Here is a 21691-nt window from a genome sequence, read left to right on the forward strand (position 1 = left end):
ATACTGATCACACGTGTTTGAAACAGAAGATTAGCCAGTGGCTTTAATGCAGTGCAATATTTATAACGTAGAGAAAAGCACTTCTGTCATTTAATTTTTCTGACTATTGGCCAAAGAAAACATGCTCTGCTTGTTGGATGGTCCTTCATCTGGCTTTAACACAACTTTCTGTAAGTAGGTTAATGGCACCGGTAAAGATGTGTTAAAAGATAGAGGCCAAACCATTGGGTGTACAGTATTTAAGATAGAGGTAGATAGGTTCTCGATAAGAAAGGGAATCAAGGGTTACAGGGAGAAGATTGGAAAGGATAGTAAATAGGCCATGGCAGAATGGCAGGGCTGATATGGGCCAAATGGCCTAATTTCACTCCTATGTCTTATGGTCTTATTGAACAATAGGTTCATTGAAGGTAGCAAGTGCTTTATCCAGGAGCGACCTGCTGGAAATTGGTGTCATGCATGAGACTCCAGGGTAGGAGAGCTCACTTGATGGAAATCCACGTCAAGATTCAAAATTCTGTTTATTGTTACTGTTAAAAATTAAAGTACCTTTAAAGAAATTGCTCGAGACAAAAATTGAGAACAAAGAACATTTATTACTACAACAATGCAAAGTTGGGTGCTTCCCCTTACCCTGGGAATACACACACATACTGGGGCTCACCCAACCTTTATACAGTCAATTTCAGTATCAGAGTGCCCTCCCCGTTACATTCTTCTGCCCCCTGGATGGGTTGGGCATAGGTAATCCTTCCTGCCTACGTGCAGTTTCAGTACACTTGGAGGACCAGGGGGTATCCTGTGGGTGCCCCATCATGTCATTGTCCTTATTCACACCTTCCTGATTCTCGGGGCTACAGTCTCTTGATATGCAGAGTTGACTCATTCTATCTAGGGTTGGCTAATTTCATATGTATAAATCTGTGTATGGTTAGCTAATTAGAAATGTATGACTTGGTACTTCTGTCCAGGGCTAGGAGACCCTTATCTGATCCAGACTACCTCAACTTCCTACATTCTATTGTACCTTACCATTCCTTATCTTAGTCTTATGGTCTTGTCACAAAGACTAGAAGATTCTTATGTTAATCGTGCTGACTCTGCTTTCCTGCATCCTAACCCCCAAGCTTATCCTGTTTGTACTGGTTACAGCCATGAACTTTAGTTTCTTCCATGTTCATAATTTTAGATCAATTTTCCCATCTCTCACAAATTGATATACAGAAACTTCAGTCTTAAATGACAGTGCTTTAATTCTGTTGAACCAATATAATTCTATCACTTCAAAAGACAAGATTTATTTATTTCTGTATTTTGTTTGGTTAGAAGGTAAGTGGAAAATATGCCAATGAGGGTTTCATTACTCCACTGCATCAAGACTAAAAGCGGCTGTAATTGATCACAATAAGCTTGAATCTGTGTGTGTGTTCTTCATGTAACCTTAAGTTCCACGTGACTAAGTATTGCAATTACAACATTTTCTACGTTACTTAGGCAACCTTGAAATTGTTTCAGTGAAATGGAATTCTTATCTTGATTTATGGTACTCTTTTTTCTTCTTTGGCTTGGCTTCGCGGACGAAGATTTATGGAGGGGGTAAAAAGTCCACGTCAGCTGCAGGCTCGTTTGTGGCTGACCAGTCCGATGCGGGACAGGCAGACACGATTGCAGCGGTTGCAAGGGAAAATTGGTTGGTTGGGGTTGGGTGTTGGGTTTTTCCTCCTTTGCCTTTTGTCAGTGAGGTGGGCTCTGCGGTCTTCTTCAAAGGAGGCTGCTGCCCGCCAAACTGTGAGGCGCCAAGATGCACGGTTTGAGGCGTTATCAGCCCACTGGCGGTGGTCAATGTGGCAGGCACCAAGAGATTTCTTTAGGCAGTCCTTGTACCTTTTCTTTGGTGCACCTCTGTCACGGTGGCCAGTGGAGAGCTCGCCATATAATACGATCTTGGGAAGGCGATGGTCCTCCATTCTGGAGACGTGACCCATCCAGCGCAGCTGGATCTTCAGCAGCGTGGACTCGATGCTGTCGACCTCTGCCATCTCGAGTACCTCGACGTTAGGGGTGTGAGCGCTCCAATGGATGTTGAGGATGGAGCGGAGACAACGCTGGTGGAGCAGAAAAAAAACATCTTGATTAAAGTGGCAGGGAGCACAAAGAAGAGGGTGTGCAATCAACATTGGAAAAATATGAAAGGTAATACAGGTGCTCCCCTACTTATGATTTTACGATGACACAATAGCAAGACTGTCATTTACTTTCATATAATGTGTTAAAGGTCATCACAAGCATCGTTGATTTTTCCAATAAACTTTGATAATTTCTCTAAGGTGAATTTTTCGTAGCCTCGTTGGTTAATCACTTTTTCGGAAAGCTTACAGGGACTGTTGGGAGAGAGCAGGGTAGTGAGATCAGTATGAGGACTGATACAGTGCTGTTAATGTTAGACAAGGTACGTCTCCAATTAAGAATTTTTTTCAACTTACGCTGGGTCTGCTGGAACGCAACCCTATCGTAAATTGAGGAGCACCTGTGATGTTCTTCTATCTAAAGCCAGCTTTAGATAAACTCTTATCATTCTGACAAATCCAGGTCTAAGTCTAATTTTCCTCCACCCTTTGAGCAAGCGCTTCCACTGCTGCATCTTACTGATCACCTCCTCACCAATGAATCAGAAGACCATGGTGTATGGCACTCACTGCACAAGCAGTCTGAAAATGTGTACAAGCCTGTTCAACTTCATTTTACAAAATCAACAATCGGTTCCAGGCTCCCCAATGCTCTCTGTGGAGAGAAAATTGCCAGATTTTTACCCTTTTAATGCCCTTGGTTATGTTTGCCTCTTCTCAAAGATTACATGGCTGCACAGAGGAGCAAGGCTGAAAGTGCCTTGAAGTAATCTGTTGGCTGCACTTGTGACCTTTAGTCAGAAAATGCATGGGCTCTTGTCTCACTTTGGGTAGTGCAGCGGTTAGTTCAACTATATTACAGTGGCACTGATGAGTACATGGATGTGAGGGGGTTGGAGGGTTATGGGCAGGGAGTAGGTAGGTGGAACTAGTTGGAGTTTCATGTAAATCGGTGCGGACTAGAAGGGCCAATATGGCCTGTTTCCGTACTGTTATTGCTATATGGTTATTGTATGGAATATGGTTGTGAGCTGTGGCACAAGGCATTTTACTTAAGGCAGAACTAAAGGTTGAATATGTTTCAAGTTCTCTTGCAGAGGCTCTTGTGCTACAATGTCTGTTATGTACTCTAACAAATTGGAGGGTTGTGCCCCATACAGACAAGCAGCTCCAACTGCATTTTAATAAGGTCTAACATATTCAAAACCCATGCAAATATGGTTTGTGTTTCATTTTACAATTTTTACACTAACACAAAGGAAAGTCAGATTGTTATTCATTTTATTAAAACCTGGCGATTGGGTTTATGTAAAAGCATGGCAAGAGGATCAACTAAAACCTGCCTGGGATGGTCCCTTCTGTGTACTTTTAATTACAGACACCGCAGTAAGAACAAGAGAGAAAGGCTGGACCCACATTCAAAGAATTAAACCAGCTTCTGAACCACAACATCACGACACACAGATTCAACCCTCAACCTGGCGTGCAGTTCCTCATCCATCAGACCTGAAACTTACACTGCGCCGTGACAAAGTGCCGTAATGTTACATTTATTGTTGTTTCCTATTTTAATGGTTAATACAGTTATTATTGTTGTTTCCTATTTTAATGGTTTATACAGTTACATTTATTGTTGTTTCCTATTTTAATGGTTTATACAGTTATTATTGTTGTTTCCTATTTTAATGGTTTATACAGTTATTTTTGTATTTTTTATTGCCGTATTTTAATGGGTTTTACATTTATTGTCGTATTTTTATGGTTTATTCAGTTATTGTTGTATTTTATTGCTGTTTTCAATGGGTTTTACTTTTATTGTTGTTTATTCATTTTTTTGGAATATTGTTCGTTAAATGGATATGTCACTTCAGTACTCGCTATGTTTTAAGTCCCCCTGGAATAGGGGCAGCAGAGGTTACAATTGTGCTCCTTTAGAATGTAGACAGGGCATGGATTTAATGTATAGTCATAGTGGAATATGGGTTAACAAGGGATTCCAATACGGACCAGGGGAACTGAACAGCTTTAGTGGAGTACATTTAATTTGTCTCTTAGCCTACACAGGTATTAAAGACAAGAGTTTTGAGGCGATAGCACAAAAGACATGGTGGGACAAAGACAGACAGAATGGTAGTCAGGATTGTACATGTAGCAGAGAGAGAGAGTTAATACATATGCTAATGTACACAGACAGGCTGCAACTCACAAGTTCAATGATACATATGCTAATGTTAGCAGACAAGCTGCAACACACAGTTAAATCACAAGAAACAATCCCCCCCCAGCTTGGTCTCTTTTCATCACCCCGTGAAGGGGAGCACCAGTTTCCAACAACGTGAGCTGCTTGACACTTTAATATCAGGCTCCAAACAGCCTTCGGAGATCGGTGGCCCTAGGGTTCGGGGCTGAAGAGGACATCAGATACTAGCCACAATTCAACGGAACCGCCTGACTACTGCTACTCGTTCGCTGCTGAAGGCAGCGTCTCTCACAGACTTCGTCAGGACAATGCTTACAAAAGTCGGGTGGTTAAAAGACACTGCTTCAATGTTTCAACGTGAATCTGCCCATGTTCAGACGTGGCAACTTCGGACTGATGTGGGATGGACTAGACTCTTTACTGAGAACTGGAGCCTGATACTCGCAACCCTAATAAGCAGCTGGACTCGCTACTCTGACCTTCATGGTGCTCCCCTACCTAAAGACTTTACACAGAGATTACAATTCGGTTGTTGACCAGCTGGGTAAAACAACACCTTACACTTGAAAGATCAGTATTACTGATCTAAAAGAAAAGTGAGGAGGGGGGGGGGGGGGGGGGAAATCAGTCACACTGACACTAGTAACCAAAGATCAGTAACACTGATCATGGTGAAAGATCAGTATTACTGATCTAAAAGAAAAGTGAGGATTGTGAGAGATGGGAAAATTGATCTAAAATTATGAACATGGAAGAAACTAAAGTTCATGGCTGCAACCAGTACAAACAGGATAAGCTTGGGGGTTAGGATGCAGGAAAGCAGAGTCAGCACGATTAACATAAGAATTTTCTAGTCTTTGTGACAAGACCATAAGACTAAGATAAGGAGTGGTAAGGAACAATAGAATGTAGGAAGTTGAGGTAGTCTGGATCAGATAAGGGTGTCCTAGCCCTGGACAGAAGTACCAAGTCCTGCATATCTAATTAGCTAACTATACACAGATTTATACATATGAAATTAGCCAACCCTAGATAGAATGAGTCAACTCCGCATACCAAGAGATTGTAGCCCTGAGAATCAGGAAGGTGTGAATAAGGACAATAACATGAAGGGACACCCACAGGATACCCCCTGGTCCTCCAAGTGTACTGAAACTGCACGTAGGCAGGAAGGATTACCTATGCCAAACCCATCCAGGGGGCAGAAGAATGTAAGGGGGAGGGCACTCTGATACTGAAATTGACTGTATAAAGGTTGGGTGAGCCCCAGTATGTGTGTGTATTCCCAGGGTAAGGGGAAGCACCCAACTTTGCATTGTTGTAGTAATAAATGTTCTTTGTTCTCAATTTTTGTCTCGAGCAATTTCTTTAAAGGTACTTTAATTTCTAACAAATTTAACTTGGAGGCATCTGTGAAGCATCAGATTGTTCAGATTCAAAATTCCTTTATTGTCATTAAGTTGTACAAAATATGTAATATTACATGAAAATGCCTGTCTGCCATCAGGCAGAGTCGCCATTAGTGTTGTCCAGTGCCCCTTAAAGTAAGAGAGGAAGAGAAGCAAAAAAAAAAGGCTCTTCAGTCACTGAGTATCTGTGGATTCACCTCCAGCACTCCTGCAGCATCTGCAACTGCACATATCCCTGTTTGATCTGTTGGCAACCTGAGCTCCTGATCCAAATCTTCATCATGATCAGGGAGCCCAAGGCCTTTCTTTCCCCCAGCACTCTCTCAAATCCGGATTCCAATACCTGGTCCTCATGAGCCAGTCTCTAGCAGCCCGCAGCCCATGCGAGTCCCCCAACCATAAGTCGCCCTCAGCTTATGTGGGGTCCTCAGCCACTGAGCCCCTCGCTGGTGTGCTGCCACGGAAACCTTCCTTTAGGGTTGTCTACTCTGCTTATTCTTCTCAACGGAAGATGTTCTCCTCATTTCTGGTGCCCTACACCGGTTTGCTGCCCCTTCAGAGTCTGCAACGCATCGGGGCCGTGGCAAGCATAGGCTCCACCATCTTGGCCACAGACTCGTTGTGGTTGCAGAATTTTAGATTAAAAACACTATCAGCTCCTCATAGAGGACCAGTGCTTGAACCCTTTGGAGCAACGCTGGGTCTCTGCTCTCCTGGGTCAACACCAGTGGCAGCACCGACATTACAACAGCTCCCACAGTAATTGGGTGAGCTTCATTTCAGAAATTTAAGATTTACTCACCATTCATGAATAAGCTTTCATTAACATAGAGAAAGCTGTGCCCGGATGATGTCAGCGCCCTCCAGCGCGGTTCTCAGCCAGGTCCGGGCTAGGAGTATAAGTGTAGCCCAGCAGCCTGCAATAAACTAGTCTGCTCACTGAGCTCAATCCATCTGGTCGCGTGTGTTATTGCAGGAGCAGTGTAGCCGCCGCTACAATACCATAAAACTATAATAAACAGTGGATTAATTTTTAAATCAGCAATATTAAAAATCATTAATTTACCATGAGCCAAATTGTATTTGCTAAAGATGGTCAAAGTCTCTTTTTGTTGTGCTAAGATAGTTGATAATAGGAACATTGTACTCCATCTGCCAGACCTTTGGCCACTCATCTAGCTTAAATATATCCCTCTGCAGACTCTCCAATCAATGTGGAAACAGGATTTTATAGCAGTCGCTATACAGAATGAAACACTCTACTAACACGATGGTGGGTTTCAAATAAACAGTTTATTCAAACTTCGCGTGTGCCCTTTAAGGGCAGCGTGAGCTCTTCCCCCGCGTTGGTGTGAGCTCTGTCCCCGAGTCAGTGGTGACTTATCAGTCACCTGAGGCATGTGCTTTGGCCTAAGCCACGAGGCACGGAGGTCCCCCAACGACGCCAACTTCTCGTGGCTGCCCTGTCGGTGCGGCGATAGAAGCGGGGCCAGTTCACCATGAGTGATGTGCGTCGCCACACAACCCCCCCAGAACCGGTTTACGTGTCTCGCCATTTGGGTGGCCGACATTGTCGTTTTGGTCAGGCCATCAGTACTGGTTGGCTAAGGTCCAAGTGTGCCGCCTTGAGTCGGTCGACTGTGAACAATTCCCCCGTGTCTCATTGTCCAGGTGAACATTTTGAGGACTTTGTAGGGGCATTGCAGAGGCATGGGGTGTGGGCCTCGCCGGATGAAAACTAAGTCAGTCATGGCCAGTTCTTTGGGGATACAGGATGGACGGCTGCCATGGTGGGACCATTAGTGAGGCAAGTTTACCCTGCAGGTCTGCCAGCAAGGTCTGATTCTCGGTCACGGAACCAATGCTTAGGCCGAAGAACTCCCCGGGTAGCGACAACAGAGCGTCATAGACCAACTCTGTGGACGATACCTGTAGGTCTTGTTTCGGAGCCGTTTTGATGCCGAGCAGGACCCAGGGCAATTTGTCCATCCAGTTGGGGCCAGTGAGGTGAGCCATGAGAGCTGACTTGAGGTGCCGGTGGAAGCGCTCCACGAGACTGTTGGGTTGGGGATGCTATACGATGGTATGGTGGAGCTTGATTCCCAGGAGATTTGCCAGCTGTGACCAGAGAGTGGGTGTGAACTGGGCGCCCCTGTCGCTCGTCATGTGTGCTGGAAAACTGAACCTGGCAATCCACTGGGCGAGTAGGTTCCTGGTGCAGGACTCGGTGGAAGTGTCTCTCAGCGGGATGGCTTTCGGCCACCTCGTCGTGTGGTCAACCATGGTCAACAAGTAGTGGGCATGCCTGGTAGGTGGCCCACGATGTCGATGTGTATGTGTTCGAACCTCTTGGCCGGGGAGTCAAACTGGTGTACTGGGGCCTTTACATGGCACTTGACTCTGGAGGCCCGGCACTGCGTGCAGTTTCTCACCATCTGGGCTACCTGTTTCTTGAGGCCATGCCACACGAAACATTTTGCCACCATGCAAACTGAGGTCTTGACTGAGGGGTGACCCAAGCCGTGGACCATGCTGAAGGCCTGCAGTCACCATTCTGGTGGATCTACCGGGTGCGGTGAGCCAGTGGAGACATCGCAGAGCAGCATGTCAGGCTGTCCAGCAATTTGAGGTCCTCGAGTCAGAGGCCCATGGTGGTGGTGACGCAAGCTTGTGTTTCTGCGTTCTCCTTCTGTACCTGTGCTAGCTGGGCGTAGTCCAGGCTGGGGGATAGGCTGTGGATGGTGGGCCTTGAGAGCGTGTCTGCAACAACATTGTCCCTACCCACTCGGTGTCGGATGTTGGTTGTGAACTCTGATACGTAGGACATATGCCGCTGCTGGCACGCCGACCAGTGATCCTTTGACATGGCGAGAGCCTGAGTGAGCAGTAAAAACGGGGAATGGTCTGCCCTCCAGGAAGTACCGGAAGTGTCTGATGGCCAGAAACTCTCAGTCGAAGGTGCTGTATTTTAGTTCTAAGGGGAAGAGGTGCTTGCTTTTTTTTAAAAAAATTTTATTTTTCACACCATAAATCACATTAGCCATGATATACACTATTTCTTTTTCACACATATACAGTGACTTTTTCTCCCCCCCACCCCCCCCTCCTCCCAAGCCACCCCCCCCTCTCATCCATTTTAGGTATACAATCTAGGTTGCATTAAGCCAGTCAGACAATGTTGTCATTCAACAAAAATACACCAGAAATTCTACTGAGTCCATTCTTTTCTTTCCTTCTCCTTCCATCAACTTAGGTAATGTTTGTCCCCGGTAGGTTTTCGCTATTGTATTTAATGTAAGGCTCCTATACTTGTTCAAATATTTCAATATTATTTCTTAACCTATATGTTATTTTTTCTAATGGAATACATTTATTCATTTAAGTTTAGTAGTTTCTTCCTTTTAATTTGGTTATGTATTCCATTAATATTTAAAGTCATATAGTTCAGCGTAGCCCTTTTATATTTTGTTTATCTCTTTCCGTTTTTCCATCATTACCTTTCCTCCTTTTCCATTTCTGTTTTCTTATTTTCAACTCTTTATAAGACAACATTCCTACAACATCCAACATTTTCCTTATTCTCCTATTTCTATCTTATTTATCCCCAATCTCCCCTTCCCCTCCTGAGTTGTCCTTTATCCCTTGTCGGACAACCACATCTCCCCTCTCCATTTGGATTTGCGAATCCACTCGCAAGCGTCAACTGATTTTGCAGTGACCGCTATTTCCCCCCACCCCACCCCCCCAGAAAAGATTTCACTTTTCATATGTCACAAAAGTCACTCTTTTAATTCCCTCCTTATTCTCTCTATTCCATTACCTTCCCTTATTAATTCTTGTCTATACTATCTATATTTTCCTCTAAGTACAGATACATTCACGTATGCACATTGTCTCTATTCACTCTTATACCTCTTTACCCGCATACATATCAATCGTGATCATTTTTACTCTCATTACCCGTCTTCATCCCTCAGTCTATTTTTGTCTTTACCCACATACATATCCATCGTGATAATTTTTACTCTCATTACCCGTCTTCCTCCCTCAGTCTATTTTTGTAATTGTTCTGCAAATTTTCGTGCTTCTTCTGGATCCGAGAATAGTCTGTTTTGTTGTCCTGGAATAAATATTTTCAATACCGCTGGATGCTTTAGTATAAATTTATACCCTTTCTTCCATAAAATCGCCTTTGCTGTATTGAACTCTTTTCTCTTCTTTAGGAGTTCAAAACTTATATCTGGATAAATGAAGATTTTTTGCCCTTTATACTCCAGTGGTTTGTTGCCCTCTCTTACTTTTTCCATTGTCTTCTCCAGTACCTTTTCTCTTGTAGTATATCTTAGGAATTTTACTACAATAGATCTTGGTTTTTGTTGTGGTTGTGGTTTAGAGGCCAATACTCTATGTGCCCTTTCTATTTCCATTTCTTGCTGTAGTTCTGGACATCCTAGGGTCTTACATGGTTTATAAAAGATCCACTCTTTTATAAACTCCCTCATATTCTTGCCTTCTTCATCTTCCTTAAGGCCCACTATCTTTATGTTATTTCTTCTGTTATAATTTTCCATTTTATCTATTTTTTGAGCTAGTAGTTCTTGTGTCTCTTTAGTTTTTTTATTAGATTCCTCCAATTTCTTTTTTAAGTCTTCTACCTCCATTTCTGCTGCTACTGCCCGCTCTTCCATCTTGTCCATTTTCTTTCCCATTTCTGTTAAGGTCATCTCTATTTTATTCATTTTCTCTTCTGTGTTGTTTATTCTTTTTCTTAAATCCTTAAATTCCTGTGTTTGCCATTCTTTAAATGATTCCATGTATCCTTTAATAAGAGAAAGTATATCCTTTATCTTGCCTTTCTTTTCTTCTTCTATTTCACTGTACTCTTCCTCTTCCTCTTCTTCTTCCTCTGGGTTGGCCATCTGTTGTTTCTTTGGTGCCCTTTCCTCCTCTTCTTTCTTGTTTCTATTGTCTTCTGTGGTCTCTTCTTGCTGCAGGTGTTCTGCAGCTGTCGTTGCCGGCTGTGGAGATCGACTCCTCAGCTGGTCCCCCCTCCCGTCGGTGTGTTTTTTTTAATTCGCATCGCGCATGCGCGAAGAATCGCGCATGTGCGGTTGCGCACTTTTACTCGGCTCTGCGAGCCATTTTTGTAGTCCATTATTTACCGACCTGAGGGAGCGGGTTTCTCTCTCCGCAGCGGGCCTCTTCGGACAGGTAAGGCCTTCACCTTTTTCCTCCTTTGTCTTCTCTTCCTCTCTTCTTACCGTTGCTTTCGATTTTTCTTTTTTTGTCGCCATCTTCTTTCCACCTTTATACTCACTTTTCTGTAACTTTTATTTCTGTGCCTTTGTGTTTTCCTTTGTTTTTCCCGACTTTTCTGGAGAGGGCTGGAGTTCACTGTCCGGCCACTACTCCATCACGTGACTCCTCCCCCGGGAAGAGGTGCTTGCTGATGAGCACAAGTGGGTGCCACTTGCTGTTGACTGATTGCTCCAGGACGTCCCCAATGTCCTTGGATGAAGTGTCCACTGAGAGTGCGGTGTGGGTGTCAGGCTGTGGGTGGGCCAGTAGGGTGGCGCTCACCAGGGCATACTTTGTCGTGGTGAAAGCGTTCTCCTCCTCTTCCATCTATTCCGGGGTCTTGTTCTTGGTGGCGATCAGTGCGAACTGCCACATGTGAGCTGCCCCCGGGATGAAGCGTTGGTAAAAGTTGATCATCCCGGTGAATTCCTGTAGACCTCTGAGGGTGTCAGGCTTTGGTAACTGGCGTATGGCTGCGACCTTCTTTGGTGCCGGGGCAGCTCCGTCTGCTGAGATGGTATCCAGGAACTGCAGGGATTGTTTATTGAACTGGCACTTGGCCATGACGACAGTGAGGCCGAATTCTGCCAGATGGGCGAATAGTGCATGGAGATGGACCTTGTGTTCATCGTGGCCCCAACTGGCGACGAGGATGTCGTTGAGATAGATAAACATGAAATCCAGGACTCTGCCCACTGCGTCCATCAGCCGTTGAAATGTCTGGGCCGCGTTTTTAAGACCGAAGGGCATCTGCAGGAACTCTAATTGGCCGAACGGGGTGATGATGGCGGTCTTGCCGATGTCATCGGGGTGGACCGGGATTTGATGGTAATCCTGTACCAGGTCGACCTTTGTGAAAACTCAAGCGCCGTGCAAGTTGGCCATAAAGTCCTAGATATGCAGGATGGCGCATTGGTCTGGCGTGGTCGCTTTGTTGAGGCGATGGTAGTCCCCACATGGGTGCCAATCCCTGGAAGCCTTTGGGACCATGTGAAGGGGAAAGGCCCAAGGGCTATCCAACCTATGGATGATCCCCAGCTGCTGCAGTCAGGAGAATTCATCCTTTGCCAGTTGTAGCTTCTCAGGGAGAAGTTGGCTTTGGCGTGGAGGGCCTGGGTCAAAATATGGTGGCGGACTCCATGTTGGGGCATTGTGGAAGTGAACTGTGGCTGTAGGATGGCAGGGAATTAGAGTATGCAGGAATACTCGTCCTTGGGGGTGCTGATGGAAGCTATTCCCAGGTCGCACTGTTTGTGGAATCGAGGCAGACAGATTGGAAAGTGCGGGCATGTTCCAACTGCTTGCCTTTGATGTCCACCAACAGGCTGTGCACCCAGAGGAAATCGGCTCCCAACAGCGCTGTGCCCACCGAGGCCAGTACAAACATCCAGCGAAACCTGTCCTTGCCAATCTGAATCTGTGCGGTGTGTGCCGAAAGTCTTGATGGAGGATCCGTTGGCTACCCGTAGGGTGGGGTAGTATGAAAGGCCATAGACAGACATGTGAGCTTGAGATTGTGACTTAGAATTGAAATGGTTGGCTACGGAGACATCGGTTCTATTGCAGATGGAGAGGAGGTGCTGGGCGAAGTGATCTCCTAATCTGTGATCAGTCTCTCCGACGTAGAGAAGGCCACAGAGGGTACATCAGATGCAGTAAATGAGTTGTTTGGAGGTACAGGTGAAGTGTAGCTTCACCTGAAAGGTTGGTTTTGGACCTTGGACTGTGGTGAGGGATGAGGTGTGGGTGCAAGTATTACACCTGCTACTACTACAGTGGAAGGTGCCGGGGATGGGGGGTGGGGGGGGCGATGGGTGGGGAGGGAAGAATGCACAAGGGAGTCATGGAGGGAAAGGTCCCTCAGAAGGAGGAAAAATGTGTCTGGTGGTGGGGTCCGTAGTAAGTACCGGAAATTCCGGCGGATAATATGTTGGATAAGTACCAGAAATTAATCTTTTGCCATCAATTGTAATTTTTAAATCTGCCTCCCATTTTTTCCTGGATTTATGAACTCCTTTTTTAATAGGACCTGCTTGTAATAAAAGATACATTCCAGACATTTCTTCGTATAACCTCTCATAATAAAAACTTCCAGCTCATTATAAGCTGGTAAGTACGTTGTGAAACTAATTTTTCCCGCAAGTATCTTCTTAATTGAAGATAGCAAAAATGTATTCCCAGTTATTCCATATTTATTTCTTAATTGTTTAAATAACATCAATTGACCTTGTTCATAACAATCTTCTACATTTTTAATACCATTAAGAAACAAAATATTTAAAAATTGGTGTTCTTTCGTAAAAAGTAAAAGATTATTTTGAAGATATACTTCCTTTTGTTCCAATTTCATCATTTATCTTGTTCCAGACAGTAATCAAATGCTTAAGCAAAGATTCTTCTTTCACATCAGTTATTAACTTTGAATCCCATTTATATATAAATTCCTCTGCTAATTTCTGTCCTACTTTATCCATCTATATCGACCCATGCCAGTTTTCCTGATCCCTCAAATAAAACAAGTAAGAAATCTCAACCGAGCCACTTGATAATAATTCTTAAAGTTAGGAAGTTACAAACCTCCCAATTTCTATTTCCATGTTAATTTTTCTATTGATACGCTTGACATTTTACCATTCCAAATAAATTTTCTTATATGTTTATTTAATTCTTGAAAAAACTTTTGTTGTAACAATATTGGTAAAGTTTGAAAAAATATATTGTAACCTCAGAAAAATATTCATCTCAATACAATTGATCCTTCCTACTAATGTTATTTTAAATCCATTTAAAAAAATCCTCTGACTTTTTTTAAGCAATGGTAAATAATTCAGTTCATATAATTATTTGAATTGTTATCTACCCGGATCCCCTAAGTATTTAATTACCATTTTTTGTCATTTAAATTGAATATTTCTTTGACAAAGAGTATAATCTCCTTTTGTAAGGGGCATAACTTCACTTTTATTCCATTTTACTTCATAACCTGAAATCTCACCATATTCTTCCAAATATAAATGTAATTTGCATAAGTCTCTGGTTCTGTCAAATATATCAAAACACCATCAGTAAATAAACTAATTTTGTACTCCTTCTGACCACCTTAAACCCCCTAATTTCTAAATCATTCCTAATTACCTCTGCCAGTGGCTCTATAGCTAAAATAAACAAAGCTGGGGACAAGGGACAACCCTGCCTACTAGATCTAGTCAAATGAAATGGATCAGACATTTGCCCATTAGTTAATACTTTCACTTCAGGAGTATTATATAAAGACTTGATCCAGTTTGGTTTGTCCAAATCCAAAATTTTCTAATACTTTAAACAAAAAGTTCCACTCCAATCGAGATACACTTTTTCCACATCTAGTGCCACTGCTACACTTAGGTCTTTCCTTTTTTGTGCTGCTTGAATAATATTAATTATTCTGGCTACGTTGTCTGCTGACGGTCTCTTTTTAATAAATCTTATTAAAATCTTGTACCTATTAATTTAGGTAATTATTTAATAGCTATTTGCCAAGATTTTATAATCTGCATTCAATATTGAGATTGGCCTATAAGGTTTTAATGGATCTTTGTCTTTTTTTGGTATCATAATTATTTTGAAAATGAATCTGGAAAGGTATGAATTCATGCTGTTTGATCTAACATTTCTATAAAAATAGGAATCAATGCATTTTTAAATTCTTGATAAAATTCAGGTGGTAAACCATCTTCCCCCAAGGATTTGTTACTTTGTAATGAACACATTGTTTCTTTTATCTCTAACTGTGTAAATCATGCACTCCTTGAGACTCAATCCTCTCAAAACTGATCAGCAAACTGCAAACACTGATACACAATTGGATCCTGTATTTCCTCACTTCAATCAGTGCAGATTGACAAGAGCATCTCCACAATTTCCAACATCACCACACTTGGTCTACACCTGCTTTGTAACTTGGTACGACAACAACACCAATTACAAATTTGCTGATGATACCAGAGTAACAAGCTGTATAAAAAGGGGTGACAAGGCTGCATACAGGAGACAGATTGAAAATTTGACTAAATGGTGTATTATCAACAACCTCCCTCACTCAATGTCACCAAAACCAAAGAACTGATTGCAGACTTTAGGAAGAGAAAAGCAGGTGTTATGAACCAGTAATTGTTGAGTAGATCAAAGATAGAGAAGGTGAGCAAATTTAAATTCCTGAGAGTCACTATTTCAGAGGATCTTTCTTGGGCCCAATATATTAATGTTATTGTGAAGAAATCACATCAGTGCTTCTACTTCCTCGGGGGTTTGCAGAGGTTTGATATGACATTGGAAACCATGGCAAACTTCTACAGTGGATCACGACGTGGTGTGGGGCACCAATAACTCTGAGTGGTGTTACGAGTCCAGAGATCCCCAAAACCCAGCAGCAATAGATATTTACCAAGACAAATGGTTACTTAAACAAAAGTTGCTTTTAATTCTCTTTAAACATGAAAACAAAATCACACTTTTAACTTATCACTATTGACTTAACTAACCTAACCCCCTTCTAACTCTAAGCGCACGTGTATGTAATGTGTGTGTAAGTTCAGAAAAGTTTTTTAGTTCACAGTCTAATCTCAATTCTCATTCCTCTAAGTTCACTGGTTGCAGGCAATTCTTATACTGTCCACAGAGTTTAACATTTATAAAGTTCACCAGGCTTTTGTGCTTGAAGGGTAAATGGTTACCGCTCAGGAAGGTTCTTGTCAGATTTTTAGAGAGATTTGTTGTTCCAAGACACCCACAACTGAGTTATTTCCATCAGCCACTTCAGTGTCTTGCTGACGAAACTTGCCCTCTCAGGGTTCTCCAGATGATAACTTCTTTCTTTCAGGTCACCAGAGTTCCTTTTTGTTTCCCTTATTCCAAGTGAAACATTAGACAGCCAGTCCTCTCCTCTTGCATGAACCACAAGGGCTTTGACCAGGCTGAACTACGCACACACAACCTGTCTTCCAAATGGGGTTTTCCACAAGCTTGCCAGCTTGTCCTGTTCCAGTTGCTGCTGCTGACTGTAAAACTGTAGAACTGATCTCTGTGTGTCTCTCTCTCACACAGAGAGAAAGCCCGTTTTACTCTCTCTGGTTGCAAAACCACATGATCTCCTAGAACAGCAAGTTCCACTCCAGACAGAATGTGGCTCCGACAAACTCTTTCATCTGTTACCTTTTTGTAAACAACAATCCATTAGTGAAGTCTCTTGGGCACTCTCCAAATCTTTTGCAAAGACCATTGGCCCTGACATGTCTAGCATGGGGCAGAGCTCCAGTATTTTAAATAAAATCTGTTTTAAAGTGTTTGTATGTGACCTACACTAAAACCATCCCCCAATTTATCTCACAAAAACTTATCTATATTTTGTCACAGTGGAAAGTCTTGAAAAAGGTAGTCGACACATCCCAGGTGAAACTTTCAATGTTGAGAAACTCTACATGGAACGCTGCAGTTGGAGAACAGCAGTAATCATCAATGATTCACAGCACCCAAGACATGCTCTGTTTTCACTGCTGCTATCGGGAAAGAGATATACATGGCACAAGACTTGTACCAACAGTTTCAGGTACAGTTGGTACCACTCCACCATCAGATTCCTAAACAACAGACTCAATCTAAGGACTCTTACTTTGCACTTTTTTATTACTGAATATTTATTTTTTAATTTGCAGTTTGTTTACATTTCCCTTGTGTGAAATATAAAGTGTTCACAATCACTACTCTGGAGACAAAGTCTTGGAGAACAGGTTCAGCTTTATTTCGAGTCTGCAGAGTCGGGTGTCCCTGGTCTGGAGACAAACCGGAGGTTCAGAATCATCACTCTTTTGTACAGTCCCGGGCTCAATATCACCCCACCTTCATTTACCTTCTTCCAATCAGAATCTTAGTACATTACAACATTCTTCTTCTCCCTTCCATCAATCCAAGTTTTACTCAGTTCCTCCTTCTTCATACATCGCATGTTATGTTAATTAGTTCATTCCCTCCTTCGGGGCATCTAAATTAATATTCATGTCTCTATTAAGCAAGCGCAGTACTAGCTATAAACTACCTTAGGTCACTGTACCAGTCTGAACCAGATCCTTGCATCCTTGGTGCTCCTGATAAGAAGGGGCCCACTAGCCAGTAGTCTACTCTCAAGCTTTTATCTACATACTTTGCATTCCATTACTTTTCACAGAATGGTGCGAGTTTAATCATTTTCATCCATATTTCACACTTGTGACAGAATATGTTGTTTTACATTGTATATAGATATGTTTTTGGGAGATGAAGTGTGGCAGGTTTTTTTTTTAGTGTAAGTCACATATATAAACTTCAAAACAGATCTCATTTAAAATACTGGAGCTATGCTCAAGCTAGACATGCTGGCTCCAAATGCTTTTGCAAAAGTTTTGGGGAGTGCACAAGGACTTCACTAATGGATTGTTGTTTTGAAAAGGAACAAATGAAAGAACTTGGAGGATTAGGTTAAGAGTCTGTCTGAGTGGAGGTTGTGGTTCTAAGAGGGTCATGTGGTTTGGATAGCAGAGAGATTCAAACAGGCTTTTCTCTGGGGGAGAGAGAGAGAGAGAAAAAAAAATCAGTTTTTACAGTTCAGCAGCAGCAGCTGGGACTGGAACAGGACAAGCTGGCAAGCTTGTGGAAAAAAAAACATTTTGAAGACAGGTTGCGAGTGTTTATTTGTTTGGTGAAGGCCCTTGTGGTCCATAAAAGAGGAGAGGACTGGCTGCCTAATGTTTGACTTGAAATAGGGAAACAAAAAGGAACTCTGTAGTGCCCTGAAAGAAAGAGGTTATCATCCCTGATGGGGCAAGTTTCTTTGGCAAGACACTGACGTGGCTGATTAAAAGGGATCAGTTTGTGTCTAACGAACAACAAATCTCTCTCTCTGAAAACCAACAAGAACCTTCCTGAGTGGCAACCATTTACCTTTCAAACACCAAAGCCTGGTAAACTTCATAAATGTTAAATTCTGTGCACAGTAGAAGAATCGCCTGCAACCAGGACACTTGGAGGAGTGAGAAAGTGAGGTTGGACTGTGAATGAAAGAACTTTCCTAAACCTACTCACACATTACCTACACGTGCACTTAGAATTAGAAGGGTGCTAAGTTAGGTTAAGCAAGTGATACATTAAAGTTTGATCCAGTTTTCATGTTTAAAAGCAACTTTTGTTTTAAGTAACCATTTGTCATGGTGAATATCTATTGCTGGTGGGTTTCGGGGTCCCCTGGGCGCATAACACTCTCTTTTGTATCCTTATCCTTTTCTGCAGTACGGTTTACACCACCGATAAATAGAAATTCTGCCTGGCCCTCCGGAAAAAGAATCTGTTTTATGGGAAGTCGTACATGTACTTTATTGCATGAACTTTATGGAAAATCTTACCCCCTTGTAGCCACCTTTTAAGTCACTAATCCTTGCTCATAAGAATCGAAGTAGATTTTCAATCCTTCTGGTGACATTGTCCACTTCATCCTTTTGTGACCTCAAGAGCCTGCTCCTATCTCCAAGAAATGTCACCGGTCAGGCTGACGCAGGGAAGAAAACATCTCAACTGGATTGCTTCACAGGGAAAGAGCACCCCCACCCGCCCTCACACCCAGAGCCCCCCCCCCGCCCTCACACCCAGAGCCCCCCCCGCCCTCACACCCAGAGCCCCCCCCCCGCCCTCACACCCAGAGCCCCCCCCCGCCCTCACACCCAGAGCCCCCCCCCGCCCTCACACCCAGAGCCCCCCCCGCCCTCACACCCCCCCCGCCCTCACACCCAGACCCCCCCCGTCCTCACACCCAGAGACCCCCCGTCCTCACACCCAGAGACCCCCCCGTCCTCACACCCAGAGCCCCCCGTCCTCACACTCAGAGCCCCCCCTGTCCTCACACTCAGAGCCCCCCCGTCCTCACACTCAGAGCCCCCCCCGCCCTCACACTCAGAGCCCCCCCGCCCTCACACCCAGAGCCCCCCCGCCCTCACACCCAGAGCCCCCCCGCCCTCACACCCAGAGCCCCCCCGTCCTCATACTCAGAGCCCCCGTCCTCACACTCAGAGCCCCCCCGCCCTCAGAGCCCCCCGTCCTCACACTCAGAGCCCCCCCCCGTCCTCACACTCAGAGCCCCCCCCGTCCTCACACTCAGAGCCCCCCCCCGTCCTCACACTCAGAGCCCCCCCCGTCCTCACACTCAGAGCACCCCCCGCCCTCACACTCAGAGCACCCCCCCCGCCCTCACACTCAGAGCCCCCCTGCCCTCACACTCAGAGCCCCCCCCGCCCTCACACTCAGAGCCCCCCCGCCCTCACACTCAGAGCCCCCCCGCCCTCACACTCAGAGCCCCCCCCCGCCCTCACACCCAGAGCCCCCCGCCCTCACACCCAGAGCCCCCCCGCCCTCACACTCAGAGCCCCCGTCCTCACACTCAGAGCCCCCCGCCCTCACACTCAGAGCCCCCCGTCCTCACACTCAGAGCCCCCCCCGTCCTCACACTCAGAGCACCCCCCGTCCTCACACTCAGAGCACCCCCCGCCCTCACACTCAGAGCACCCCCGTCCTCACACTCAGAGCCCCCGTCCTCACACTCAGAGCCCCCCCCCGTCCTCACACTCAGAGCCCCCCCGCCCTCACACTCAGAGCCCCCCCGCCCTCACACTCAGAGCCCCCCCCCGCCCTCACACCCAGAGCCCCCCGCCCTCACACCCAGAGCCCCCCCGCCCTCACACTCAGAGCCCCCGTCCTCACACTCAGAGCCCCCCGCCCTCACACTCAGAGCCCCCCGTCCTCACACTCAGAGCCCCCCCCGTCCTCACACTCAGAGCACCCCCCGTCCTCACACTCAGAGCACCCCCCGCCCTCACACTCAGAGCACCCCCGTCCTCACACTCAGAGCCCCCGTCCTCACACTCAGAGCCCCCCCCCGTCCTCACACTCAGAGCCCCCCCCGTCCTCACACTCAGAGCCCCCCGTCCTCACACTCAGAGCCCCCCCCGTCCTCACACAGAGAACCCCCCCCGCCCTCACACTCAGAGCCCCCCCCGCCCTCACACTCAGAGCCCCCCCCGCCCTCACACTCAGAGCCCCCCCCCGCCCTCACACTCAGAGCCCCCCCCCCGCCCTCACACTCAGAGCCCCCGCGCCCTCACACTCAGAGCGCCCCGCCACGTAAAGCTGCTGCAACGCAATCACGCCCAAGCACTGGACCCACTGCGTCACGTTATCGGGCCGGTCACCACCCCATTCCGTGCAGCATCCGACCACGGTCCCCGCTCTTGACCCCGCCTGAGGCGCGCGGCACGGGCGCCGCTGGGGGGGCGGGGCCGGCGCCCGCCAATCAGCGGCGCGAGTCATCATCTTGTGGAAGGCGGCCGCGTGCTCCTTTCCTGGTCCCGCTCACATGCGGAGGCGCGGCCGTTCGCCCCCTCCCCATCCCCCCCCGCGAAGCGCGGTCTGTCGGGGGTCGCTGGCGCAGTGTCCGCTTTTATTCGTGCGTGTGTGGGGGCTTTGGGCCTGCGAGCCGATGAAGAGGCTTTTATTGCGATCGTGCACCCTCATCATTAACCGCGCCAAGGTGACCGTTTGGAGTCTCATGATGAGGAATAAACCGAATCGTTCCCGAAGGTAAGGCCTTGGACTGTAACCCCCCCCCCCCCCCAACCCCAGCCCCCCCCACCCCCATCCATCTAACCATTTCATCTCATCCCTTTCCACCACATTGCGTTTGGCTTCCAACCCGCACCGAGAGCGGGAGGAGATGTCGATGGTGGGAGAACGGGCGTCGACTCCCATTCAACGAAGCGTCCTCGCCTTCTGCGCCAGCCTGGACCCCCCCCCCCCTTCTCCCCCCCCTCCCCCCCCTTCTCCCCCCCCTCCCCCCCCTCCCCCACCCCCATTGTCTTCGGGCCATCGCTCTTCCTACATTCGGTGATGGGGCTGCGCTTTATTCCGCGCTCGCCCTCTCCGTGGGCGCCACCGTCGTCCGGGTTGCGGCTCCTCTCCGTCAGCCCGGAGCCGGAGCCGGAGCCGGAGCCGGAGCACACTCGGCGCATCCCTGAGCGCAGCGACCCCGGGCGCGGTTGGAGGAAGCTGGAGCAGTCAGTGCAGGACCAACAGCCCTAAAATGGCGCTGGCCCGGCGAACAGATCAATAACAGGCTGGCTTGGGGGTGGGGGGGAGGGAGGGGGTTGGGGGGGGGGCGGTGGAAAGGAGTGGGGGGGGGGGAGGGCGGTGGAAAGGAGTGGGGGGGGGGAGGGGGTTGCGGGGGGAAGGGAATTCACCTGCGACATTAGGTTCCCCACTTGTTATTCACGCGCCCATCACACAAACTGCGGCAACTTGTATAAAAGGAGCCTTTTCCAGCCTCAGGAGCTTAAACCCACCCCAAGTTTGTAGCTACGAGGCCATTAATAAATTTGGTGAGAATGATTTCTTTATCCAAGTTAAGTTTGATAATATATATAATGGACAATTCATATTGTCGGATCACTTTTTTTCTGATTAAAAATGCCTTGTTACAATTTGCATGTGCTCATATTTTAGGATCTTTGAATGCATGTTCAAATATACAATTACGGATCTGACCGTAATGGTTAGTCGGTGCCATCTGGTCTTCACAAGTTTACAGTCATGATTTGATGTTTTTTTAC

General features: G+C 46.1%; 1 protein-coding gene and 1 long non-coding RNA gene across 9 annotated transcripts in view; one reads left to right on the plus strand and one right to left on the minus strand.

Annotated features, from left to right (window-relative positions):
- Nucleotides 1-1966: 1966 nt before the first annotated feature.
- LOC138757039 (uncharacterized) lies at nt 1967-20644 on the minus strand. Of its 2 annotated transcripts, none has more exons than XR_011353290.1 (3): nt 20254-20644; nt 18443-18585; nt 1967-2105 (listed from the first exon to the last, which is right to left on the minus strand). It is a non-coding gene; the product is annotated as an uncharacterized lncRNA (long non-coding RNA). The 2 variants fall into 2 exon arrangements; XR_011353291.1 differs by lacking the exon at nt 1967-2105 and adding an exon at nt 5776-6744.
- st3gal5 (ST3 beta-galactoside alpha-2,3-sialyltransferase 5) overlaps nt 20250-21691 on the plus strand; it is a 127744-nt gene continuing 126302 nt past the window's right edge. For 2 of the 7 annotated variants that reach the window (XM_069923665.1, XM_069923668.1), the window contains exon 1: nt 20579-20666. Coding sequence is in view for 2 of the 7 variants with exons in the window: in XM_069923664.1 (XP_069779765.1) it covers nt 20443-20666 (224 nt within the window). In the remaining 5 variants the exon portion in view is untranslated. Of the gene's footprint in view, nt 20667-21691 lie in introns of all 7 variants that reach the window. The other 5 variants (XM_069923667.1, XM_069923666.1, XM_069923664.1 and 2 more) reach the window with 4 other exon arrangements.

The sequence above is a fragment of the Narcine bancroftii genome, chromosome 3 (genome assembly GCF_036971445.1).
Source record: "Narcine bancroftii isolate sNarBan1 chromosome 3, sNarBan1.hap1, whole genome shotgun sequence".
NCBI lineage: Eukaryota > Metazoa > Chordata > Chondrichthyes > Torpediniformes > Narcinidae > Narcine > Narcine bancroftii.